At 37.6% G+C, this 12,083-nt stretch overlaps 1 protein-coding gene and 1 long non-coding RNA gene across 6 annotated transcripts in view; one reads left to right on the top strand and one right to left on the bottom strand.

Moving 5' to 3' along the window:
* The window catches only part of LOC122236289 (ankyrin repeat domain-containing protein 26-like), a 71,267-nt gene extending 64,628 nt beyond the window's left edge, over positions 1-6,639 (top strand). The window contains exons 14-15 of the mRNA XM_042977160.1: positions 4,973-5,018; positions 6,417-6,639. Coding sequence (XP_042833094.1) covers positions 4,973-5,018; positions 6,417-6,550 — 180 coding nt within the window. The 3' untranslated portion in view covers positions 6,551-6,639. The remainder of the gene's footprint in view (positions 1-4,972; positions 5,019-6,416) is intronic.
* Positions 717-11,747, bottom strand: LOC122236291. 5 transcript variants are annotated; one of them, XR_006214366.1, is made up of 3 exons: positions 11,605-11,747; positions 1,327-1,456; positions 717-1,129 (listed from the first exon to the last, which is right to left on the bottom strand). It is a non-coding gene; the product is annotated as an uncharacterized LOC122236291 (long non-coding RNA). The 5 variants fall into 5 exon arrangements; XR_006214369.1 differs by lacking the exon at positions 11,605-11,747 and adding an exon at positions 7,597-7,842; XR_006214370.1 differs by lacking the exon at positions 11,605-11,747 and adding an exon at positions 6,030-6,313.
* Positions 11,748-12,083: the final 336 nt, after the last annotated feature.

The following is a 12,083-nucleotide window of genomic DNA, read 5'->3' as shown; positions in this document are numbered from 1 at the left end:
ACTATTTAAAAGAATCCAAGGGGGTGCCTGGGTGGGTCAGTCATTTCAGCATCTAACTCTTGATCTCAGCTCAGTTTTGATCTCAGGGTCATGAGTTCAAGTCCTGCATTGGGCTCTACACTAAGCATGGAGGCTACTTTAAAAAAAAAAAAAGAATCCACGGTAAGTCCTTTTTATGAATTAAATCAACTTGTAACACTAAAATGGTTAATTTCTCTTTTAAGTTAAATTTTTGCTATTTTCTTACATGAGAATACATCTTTAATTGCTTTCTTACTTATGGCACTCTTTTTTCTTTTTCCTTTTTTTTTGACTTATAGCACGTTTGTTTCAATTTTTATTGAATCGCTCTTGATGAACGATTGTAGAGCATTTTATAAATAGCTAAATCAAGAAAATACTTGAATTTTTAAAATGAAGCTTTTATTTCTTCAAATGAGTTCTTTGCCCCTTTCTCTTTTCTTTTTCTGGAACCCCTTGAATGCAAGTATTATTACACTGGATGTTGTCCCACAGGTCCCTTAACCTAGTCTCACTTTTAAAGTTCTTTTTTCTTTTTGTTTTTCATCTTGGATGATTTCTACTACCCTGTCTTGCAAATTGTTGATCTGTTCTTCTGCATCTTTCTACCTGCTGCTGATTCCCTCTAGTGTATTTGTCATTTCTGTTATTGTATCCTTCAGCTCTGATTGGTTCTTTTTTATATTTTCTATCTCTTTGTTGATGTTATCACTGGATCCATTCATTCTCCTCCCAAGTTCACTGAGCATCTTTATGACCTTTACCTTGAACTCTTTATGAGGTACATCACTTATCTCTGTTTTTTTTTTCTTAGTTTTTTTTCTTAGTTTTGTTAGTTTTTTTTTTTTTTCTTAGGTGTTGTCATGTTCTTTCATTTGGAAGGTATTCCTCTGTGGCCTCAGTTTGTCTGACTTTCTATGTTTGTTTCTAAAATGGTTTCTTTCAACTTTTTCTCTCTTTTGAGTGGGCGTTGCTTTTGAACAATGTACATTAGTTATAAAGTCAAGGAAGAAGAGAATGTTTCTGTAAGTGTTGTCTAGTCATTTTTCTTGGTGGAGCTGTGACAGGTGACACTGGGTAGGCGGCAAGTAACACTGCTCTTCTCTTTCTAAATTCAGAACGCAGGAGACAGGGAGATGGAGAGAAACTTAGTAGCTTTATTACTAATACACACTAACAAATTGGAGGATATGATTTAGGTTATGTTAGCCACATTGGGCTTCCTCCCAAATTGGGCACGTCCCCACACAGTTGTAAATTGAGGAAACAAATGCTTGACCCCCACCCCGGGGGCCGGGTGCTTACCACAGAGCTGAGAGCAGACCCAAATTCATGTTACTGTGGGCAGGCACATCTTTTCAAAGAGGAGATTCAGAAACACATAAGCACTGCTTAGCTCCTTCTCCAAATTCACCCGTTAGGTAAGTCTCCCTTCCTGTCAGGAGGGAGAGAGAGATAAGTCCAAATGTGAGAAGTGAAGGTTCACCTATTATTTCTGACCAGATTTAAATTATAAATAAAGTGAATTGTGTCTTTTGTACATACCAACTAATGATGAGAGGTTAGACAGAAGCATGCTAGATGGGAAAGAGAAATCTGTTGGGTTTTAAATTTTGCTGTAAATAACCACACCATGGGTTCCCTCATTTGTTGATTGATTTTGATAAACCAAAATTTCTTGGGAAGAAATAAATCATTCTTTCAGGAAGAATTTCCTCAGTTTCAGCTTGCTTGCTTCACCTAAAGCTTCTCTCTCTCAAGTTCTCTGTCCTGTGGTTTAAAAAAGTTGTGCTTAAAAACTGACTGCTACTAAAAGGAGTTAACATAATTTCTGTTCCTTTATTTTTATTCATGACTTTAAAATTTGTAATTTAGTTAGAGAGCTACTATTGTGTGCCTCATACCTAATCATTTTTGAGCCACATGACAAAGTTTTATGTATTCGTTTTTCTGAGTTATACTTAAAATATACGTATTTTTCCTGACTATGAGGAAGTAACTGGCATAGAACTCTAGGCTTGGTAAGACCAGAAGTGTATTCCTGGTCTGCATCTAGTTGTTTTCATGACCTCAGGCAAAGTACACTCTCTCTGAGCCCTTTTTGTCTATTATGCAAAAGTCGGGATTTTGACTAAATTAGTGACTTTTATACCTTCAAAATAATTTTGTTTTCAAAGAATAGAACGTAATTTTTTTTTTTGCATTACACTGTATTGTGTAAAACAGAGAGAAGTAGAGCTGTCTAACTAAAGGAGAGATGGAGACTATGGCTGTGACTTCCTTGTCCCTCAATCCTGCAGTGTCCCCAACCGAACCTTAGATTTCTATGGGCCATATTTGAATGCTAACAGTAATGAGAAAATCCTTCTAATTAAAAATTCTTTAAAAATGTTCTTTGAATTAAAATTTGCTGATATATAGTTTTTCTGTGTATAATTTTCTCACCCTCGTATATCTCTGATAAATGGAATGGTATACATAAAAGTACACATGTGTCCTTATTCATGGACTTGAAAGCTATTTTCACCATCGAAACACAGTTTTCACCTAGAAATAAACATAAAGGTCACAGAGGTAAATATTTAGGAAAAGAGCTTTTGGGGAAAAGATGCAACATTACCTCGACAGTTCCTTAAGTCATGTCATGTAAAAAACGTGGTTTATATTTTATATCGTATTTATTAATGGTAATATAAAGTTGTTTGAATAAAGCCTTCCCCCGTCATCTGGTATTGAGTTATTAATTTTATAAGTCTGGTATAGTAATGTTGTCCCATTCATTTTATAAGCCTGAATATAATGCTATTGTCAAAAAAGTGTTATGGTTCCTCAAAAACTTAAAAATAGATATTCATTAATTCCACTACTGCGTATTTACCCAAAGAAAATGAAAACACTAATTTGAAAAGCTGTGTGCATCCCTATGTTTATTGAGACATTGTTTGCAATAACCAAAATATGGAAGCAACCTAAGTGTCCATCGATAGATGAATGGATAAAGAAGATGTGTAATATGTATACAATGAAATATACCTCAGCCATCAAAAAGAATGAGATCTTGCCATTTGTGACAACATTGATAGACCTAGAGGGTATTATGCTAGGTGAAATAAATCGGAGAAAGACAAATAAATACCATCTGATTTCACTTACATGTGGAATATAAAAAAACTAAACAAGTCAACAAACAGAATCATAACTACAGAGGACACATTGGTGGTTGGTATGGGGGAGGTGGGTAGAGGGTAAGGACAAAATAGGTGAAGAGGAGGAAGAGGTACAAATTCCAGTTATAAAATAGGTAAGTCACAGGAATGAAGAACACAGCATATGAAATATCCTCAATAATATTGTATTAATGTTGTATGGTGACAGAGGGTAACTACACGTACGGTAGTGAGCATAGCATAGTGTCTACAATTGTCCAATCTGAATTTGTATACTGAAATTAGTGTAACAGTGTCTGTCAACTATACTTCAATTAAAAAAAGGTATTAGGGAAAATAGTTTCTGAAAATATTGGGAAACATGTCAGCCAAAACATTTGTCCTCACACCTACATTTGTAAAGACATTGGAATCCTTATCACCAGTGTTGATTCTGTTCAGTACACTATTTTGGAGCCCGTTTGGGGCATTCAGGGAGAGGCTACCTTGCATAAGAAAGATCTAAATAAGAACATTCTCGATAGGAACACTTGTAATATACAGTTGACCCTTGACCAACATGGTTTCGAACTGTGCGGGTCTACTTTACTTACACATGGATTATTTTTGGATACTGTATAGTACTGTAAGTGTATTTCCTCTTCCTTCTGTTTTTCTCAATGTCATTTTTTTGCCCTGGCTTATTCTACTGTACAACACATGTACGAATCGACTGTTTATGTTACCGGTAAGGCTTCCGGTCAACAGTAGGCTATTAGTAATTAAGTTTTGGGGGGATGAAAAATTATATGCAGGTTTTTGACTGCACCGCAACCTCTGTGTTATTCAAGGGTCACCTGTAGTTGGAAATATTCGTACACATTTCATAAGTAAGTAGATGACCATAACTTTAATAAGTCAAGTGTTTCCAAACTGGGTCCTAATTTGGAGAAAGGAAACAAGTTACAATTGAAAATTGTATATTGTTTTCCTTATCTCTAATTGAGAAAGTTATAAATCAGAAGCTAAGCTTGAAAACTGTTGTAACCCTCTATTTTTCCTTTCTTCAAAGAGATTTTCTGAAATCTTTGTGTGCATATGAAAAGAAATAAGTGTTTTAGTCATAATACAGATAGCAAAATATTATTACTCAATTTTTTGCCAATAGAATTTCCACATGACAGTATGACAGTCCCACATTCTTCATTTTATATGTATTTAAGAGTCAGTCCTGAAAAATTAATAGCAAAAGCATTGCTTCAAATTTTGTTTTTCTAAAAGTGAAAGAATGGAAAGCCCATTTAAGGAACAATTCATTAAGGTAAAAAACTGATTGAACTTTCATAAATGGCAGGTTTTCTAATCATTTCCAAGTAATAATTCAGTATACAATATAATTCTTGTTTAAACTTTTTTGTACCAGTAAGATCAAACATCACCTTTCAGAGATTATACACATTCAATAGATCAATATTAATTGTGCTTTTTAGCAGATTCACTTAAATGGCATTATATATACGTATACACACACACACACACACACACATATATATATATACACACATATATACATGTGTGTGTATGTATGTATGTATGTATGTATCTGTTCTCAATTATCTAAAACTAACATAAAATAGGTAGGAATTTATTTTATTCATGTGATTGTCTTTCTATGTAAGCAATCCCTAACTTCGGTTTAATCTCTACAAGTATTGTTTCAAGACCACATGTCGTAAGCTATATATAATTCCTACAATGTCTTTTGTTTACCTTACACATTCTAAATAATATTTGACTTATTTCAGATGCAGCGGGAGTTGGAGAAAGCAGTAACCAGAGCACCAGAAGAAGGTATGTTGCCAAAAATGTATGAAGTTAGATATCATTGATTTCTGAAATAAACTATAAATAGTAAATGGCATCCCTTTCTATTGTTTGGATAATGGATGCTGCATTCACATTTTTTTTGTACATATCTAATAAAAAATGTAAAAACATGAGCATAATGAAGAACACACTTCTTCCTCATTTAGTCCTCATGTTTCATAGCTCTTTTAAAATCCCCCAAAAGTCTAGGGGCACCCAGGTGGCTCAGTCGGTTGGGCGACTGATTTCAGCTCAGGTGGGTTCAGACCCTACACAGGGCTCTGTGCTGAAAGCTCGGAGCCTGGAGCCTGCTTCATATTCTGTGTCTCCCTCTCTCTGTGCCCCTGCCCGCTTGTGGTTTGTCTCTCTCTCAAAAATAAATAAACGTTAAAGAAGTTTTTTTCAATCTCCCTAAATCTATATATCTGTTATTATTTCTGGCGATAATCTTCCTTCACTGGTGCCATCCCTATGGAACTGTCAACCTGCACAAGTCTCAGAAAAGGTGTGCTTTATCAAATTGTTGTTTCCGCTAGTGATAGAAGACCCAAAAAGCCAAAGTCGTCTTAGTAATGCTTGGTTAAGTAATTAGAGGTCATATAGCTGTCACTTGACAGGTAACGGGTTTCAATCTTCACTCACTGACTTTGTCATTGCTTTTGCCCTTGGGAAAAACTTTAAATTCCTTAGCATGGAATGAAAACACCCAAATCAGTTTGCTTCTTGCCAGATTATTCAGCCTTGTCTCACTATTTCCCTACTCTGCTGCTTTGCTCTAGCACCTTCTCAAACTAAACTACTCATAATTGCACAAGTGTTCTTCCTCACTTCTAGCTCTTTGTATGTGCTTCCTCCCTCTACCTAGCATACTCTTTCCTTGTCCTTCAGGTGTCAGATTACATATCACCTTCACCAAAAAGCAGACAATATTGACGCAAAACTGGGATGTCCCTTCTGTGTGTTCCAGTAGTGCTGTGTTTTATACCTGTCACTTACATCTGTATATCAAGGAAGGTCCTGTTCAGAAATGTTGGGAAATGCCTGTTTGATGTTTCAGTTTATAGTTTATGATTGTTCAGGGTGGACTGTGTCCTCATCTTGTAATTTCACCTTGTAATGAAAAAACCAGAAACTCTGATATTTATCCACAATAGCAATTAATTCAGTGTGCAACCCTGAGCAAAATATATTTAGTACTAATCTTGGGTTTCATATTGCAGTTGTACGTAGTTATTTTTCAATTTTCTTAACACCTGTTCATAAAGGCCCCAACTTTCTTTTGTTCTTTTTCTTTTCTTCTTTTCTTTTCTTTCTTTTTTTTTTAAGGACTTGTAGTGAAAAGTATTTTGGAGAAAGAAGATAATTCTTTCTTTTCCTTTTCAGCTGCTACCGAATTTGAACGAGGATCCTGTAGAACTCCTTTAGTATCTACTGATGATTCAATTCTAAATCAAGATCCAGTATGGAAAGCGTCACGAGAATATGTACAGATTTTGAACAAAAAATATATGATTTGAAAAATAAATAGAAAAAATTTACTGGATGCTTACAAAACATTGTCCACTATATGGAAAAATCTTGATTAAAGGAAAATGTTTTTGTGTCACATGTGTGTAATGAAAATCTGTATAATATTTTAAACTATGTTTCTTGGCATCTCATTAAATTTTAAGCACATTTTGTACGTGGAAAGCAGCACTAGAGGGTTTGACATACATCAGACTGTTCCACTCCCTGCTGTTTGCACAGCACACAAACAAACAAGTTGTCATTAATACTTCAGTAGTGTTCATGGATGGCTTTTTTGTATTTTCCAATTTTTTATCACTATATGTGGGCCTAAAGATTTAGACATTAGTTTGATGTATTCCTGCTATGGCTATTGCCAATGTTTGTACATATTACAATTTTTTATAGTGCCATAAAACCTATTTATAATTTTAATTGTCAACACTGATTCATAGCTCTTTCCACATGGAGAAATAAAATTTGCATAAGGCTTTTCACCTTTTCTATTTATTTATTTATTTATTTAGTTAGTTATTTTTTATTTGCTTTTTGGAAACAAAGTTAGAGAAAAGAAAAAATAGAGAAACAAAAGAAAAAAGAACTGCCCCTCCCCCACCCCAGAGCCATTTGCAAGTAAATTGCTAACGGGATGCCTGATTCCTGTAGCATTTAAATCCTACAAGTCAGTACATTCCACATAACTACCATACAACCTTCACAATCAGAACATTAACTCTAATACACTTGTCGCTTGAACAATGGGGTTAAGGGCTCTGACCCCTGCCCCCCACAGTCAAAAAGCCATGAACAACTTTTGACCCCCAGAGACTTAACCACTGCTACTACCAGTGGTCTTTTGTATATGATATGTATCGTACTATATTCTTAATGTAAGCTACAGAAAAAAAATACCATGAAGAAAATTATAAAAGAAAATACATTTCCAGTACTGAAAAAAAAATGTGTAGTCAGTGCACCCATCAAAACTCTTTTGTTCAAGGGTTCAGTATAATTCTATCATTTATTCCTCATAATTCTTTTTAAGTTTGCTCACTTATCTGTAGTATACGTGATACCAAGGAAGGTCCTGTTCAGAGCCATGTATTGAATGCAGTTGTGTGTCTTTGTCTCTTTCACTCTAGAACAGTTCCTTTGTCTTTCCTTGACTTTCATGACTTTTAACCTTTTGACGAGTAAATTCCAGGAATGTGCAATGTCTTTCAATGTGGATTTTTCTTAGGTTTCCTTACGGTAAAATTCAGATCATACATTTTTAGCAAGAGTATCACTACAACCTACTCTTTTCATTGCATCCTCTCATGTGACCTACAATTTTGATTTGTCCCAATACTGGTGATGTTAATGTTGGCCAGCGGAGGTAGTATCTGCCAGGTTTCTCGCCTGGAATGTTAACTTTCCACTTTCCAATTAGTTAGTATTTTGTGGGGAAGTACTTTGAGACACGTACACATATCCTTTCTCAGACACCCTGTGCCAGGCCACCTCTTCTGCAGATGGTTTGCCCCCCTGCAGGTTCTGAAAACCCACGCTGGGCTATTCTTCCCCTGTGCAGATGCCTCCCCACCCTGTCCAGTCTGTGATACTTCATTATTCTATATCATTCACTTTTCAGGGATGCTCTCACTTGAGCTCCAACACTGTGCAGGGTGACTGTCCCACACGTAATGCCTTCCCCATTCTGTCTAAGCTCCAGCACCTCACTCTGGACCCCCACAACTCCATGCCTCTGTTTCTAGGACTGGAAACTAAACTGTTGGGGATGAGAAAGAAGAAAGGAAGGAAGGGCTCCACAGGTCTTCTTTAATCAACTTGGCAAGCTCTCCAAAGCCGTTTCTCATTGGAATTGCATTGAATCTGCCAATAGTTTGTAAGGAAAGACATTTCTTATACTGATTTTTCCAAACAACTAGTCTTTTAATTGTCTAAGCTTATTCCCCACAATATATTGTTTCTTACTCGAGTGTTTTATCTGCAGATTCCTTTGGATTTGGGGCATGCAGCGACATATAATCTATAAATAGTGGCATTTGGGGTTCTTTCCAATTCCTAGAGCTTTCATTTTTTTTTCTTTCCTACTACAAGAATGACGTTGAGTAAATGTGAGGATAGTGAGTGTTCGTGTCTTCTTGAAATTGCAACATGTAAAAGTAGTTTTCTACAACTATGTAGATAGTGGGGTTTTTTAAAGTGTATATCTTTTATCAGTCTCTTGGGTTTGCTCTTGCCGTTTACAACAGAGCACCATCAACACAGTGTCTTACAGCCACACACATGTATCTCACATTTTTATGGGTCAGAAGCTGAGCAATGGCTTAGCTGGGTCCTTTGTTCAGGTTCTCACAAGGCTGTACCCAAGGTGTCCGCTAGACGGCCCTTCCCCATTTGGGTGCTTCGATGGGGAAGAATCTGCTTCCAAGCCCATTGCGTTTGTTTTTAAGAGAATTTCCTTGTGACTGTATGACTGGACTCATTTCCACAGCTCTTTGCTAGTCGGCTAGTTGGAGGCTTAGGTCCTAAGCGTTCCCAGACACTTGTCTTAGTCCTTTTGGGATGCTCTAACAAAATGCCATAGGCTTACGAAAAAAAGTTTTATTTTTCACAGTTCTGGAGGCTGGGAAGTCCAAAATGAAGGCACTGGCAGATTCAGTGTCCAGCGATGGCCTGCTTCCTGGTTCATGGACGCTGGTCTTGCTCCTTGGCACAGGCCAAGGGAGCTCTCACAGCCCTCCTTTATAAGGGCACTAATCCCATTCATGAGGGCTCCACCTTCATGACTTAATCACTTCCCAAATCCCCCACTTCTAAATACTATCACGTTGAACATGAAGATTTAACACATGAGTTTCGGTGAGTGGGGACACAAATATTCAGCCTAGAGCAAGGCTGTTCCTTGTTCGTGGCCACGTAGACTTCCTCGATATGGCCGCTGAGTTTAGGAGGCCAGCAAGGGGAATGTCACTTCAGAGAAGGCTCAGTCCTCCTCAAAGGGTGTTCACGTGATCAGATCAGGTTTGCCTAGCATAATCCTCCTTTTGGTTGACTTTGAATTAACTGAATTAATTATGTCTGCAACAGTCCTTTACATTTGCCATATTCTAATAGCTAAAGTCAAGTCACAGATCTTAAGAGAAAAGAATTATAAAGAAAAGGTGACAACGCTAAAGGGCAGATATTATGGGGTCACTTAGGGTCTTTCTGCTACAAGTATATTGAGGAAGTTCCCTTATAATACTAGTTTTCTAAGTTTTGTCATGAATGACTATTGAATGCTAACAGATGTTTATTTCACATCTATTGAGATAGGTTTTTTTAACTGTTTATTTTTGAGAGAGACCAAGCAAGCCAGCAGGGGAGGGGCAGAGAGAGAGGGAGACAAGATCTGAAGCAAGCTCTGCACTGACAGTGGCGAGCCCAATGCGAGCTCCACGTGGGGCTGAAACTCACACACTGTCAGATCATGACCTGAGCCTAAGTTGGATACTTAACCGGCTGAGCTACCCAGGCACCCTGTGATAAGTTTTTAAAATATTTGTGAATGGGGGGAGGGGCCAAGATGGCGGAACAGCATGGAAGTTTTGTGCGTGTCTCACACCCATGAAATACAGCCAGGCCAACACGAAACCATCCTACACACCTAGAACACTGATTGGAGGACTAACACAACAATCTGCACAAGCTGAACCACAGAATTCAGCAGGAATTTACCCCAAAAGAATGAGCATGAAGAAACGACAGCCAGGGATTTAACCAACACAGATAGAAGCAAGCTGTCTGACCCAGAATTTAGAATCACGATAATAAGAATATTAGCTGGGGTCCAAAATAGATTAGAACCCCTTTCTGCAGAGATGAAAAAAGTAAAAAATAGCCAGAATGAAATTAAAAATACTACCACTGAGCTGCAATCACGGATGGATGCAGTGGCGGCAAGGAGGGACAAGGCAGAACAGAGAATCCGCGATATAGAGGACAAAGTTATAGGGAATAACGAAGCAGAAAAAAAAAAGAGGGAGATTAAGGCAAAAGAGCACGATTTAAGCATTAGAGAACCAGTGACTCATTAAAAAGGAACAACATCAGAATCATAGGGGTCCCAGAAGCGGACGAGAGAGAGATAGGGGCATTAGGGTAATGTGAGCAAATCATAGCGGAAAACATGTACGAAAGCTGGGGAAAGACACAGACGTCAAAATCCAGGAAGCACAGAGGACCCCCATTAGATTCCACAAAAACTGACCATCAACAAGGCATATCATAGTCAAATTCACAAAATACTCAGGCAAGGAGAGAATCATGAAAGCAGCAAGGGGAAAAAAAAAAGTTCCCTAACGTAAAAGGGAAGACAGATCAGGTTTGCAGCAGACCTACCCACAAAAACTTGGCAGGCCAGAAAGCAGTGGCGGGATATATTCAGTGTGCTGAATCAGAAAAATATGCGGGGGCGCCTGGGTGGCTCAGTCGGTTAGGCGTCCGATTTCTGCTCTGGTCATGATCTCACGGTCTGTGAGTTTGAGCCCCCAGTCAGGCTCTGTACTGACAGCTCAGAGCCTGGAGCCTGCTTCGGATTCTGTGTCTCCCTCTCTCTCTGCCCCTCCTCTGCTCATGCTGTCTCTCTCTCTCTCTTGCTCTCTTTCTCTGTCAAAAATTAATAAACATTAAACAAATAAAATAAAAAATAAATGCAGCCAAGAATTCTTTATCCAGCAAGGCTGTCACTCAAGATAGGAGAGAGAAAATGTTTCCCAGACAAACAAAAATTAAAGGAATTTGTGACCACTAAACCAGCCCTGCAAGGAAATTTTAAGGGGGACTCTCTGAGGGAAGAAAAGATGAAAAAAAATTACACATACATACATACATATATATACATATACATATATATATATACACATATACATATATATGTATACACAGATACATATATGTATCCGTAGATATATACCAAAAGCAACAAAGATTAGAAAGGACCAGAGAACACCACCAGAAACTCCACGTGTACAAGCATCATAATGGCAATAAATTCATATCTTTCAGTACTCACTCTAAATGTCAATGGACTCAATGCTCCAATCAAAAGGCATAGGGTAACAGAACGGATAAGGAAACAAGGTCCATCTATATGCTGTTTCCAGGAGACCCAGTTTAGACCTAAAGACACCTTCAGATTGAAAATAAGGGGATGGAGAACCATCTATCATGCTAATGGTCAACAAAAGAAAGCTAGAGTAGCCATACTTATATCAGACAATCTAGATTTTAAAATGAAGACTGTAGCAAGAGATGCAGAAGGGCATGATGTCATAATCAAGGGGTCTATCCACCAAGAAGACCTAACAATTGTAAACATTTATGCGCCACATGTGACAGCACCCAAATATGTAAATCCATTAATCACAAACATAAAGAAACTCATCGATAGTAATACCATAATAGTAGGAGACTTCAACACCCCACTCACAGCAATGGACAGATCATCTAATCAAAACAATCAACAAGGAAACAATGGCTTTGAATGACACA

The sequence above is a fragment of the Panthera tigris genome, assembly GCF_018350195.1.
Source record: "Panthera tigris isolate Pti1 chromosome F2 unlocalized genomic scaffold, P.tigris_Pti1_mat1.1 chrF2_random_Un_scaffold_112, whole genome shotgun sequence".
Taxonomy (NCBI): domain Eukaryota; kingdom Metazoa; phylum Chordata; class Mammalia; order Carnivora; family Felidae; genus Panthera; species Panthera tigris.
The sequence above is the reverse complement of the archived record's forward strand: the minus strand, read 5'-3'. Positions and strand labels throughout refer to the sequence as shown.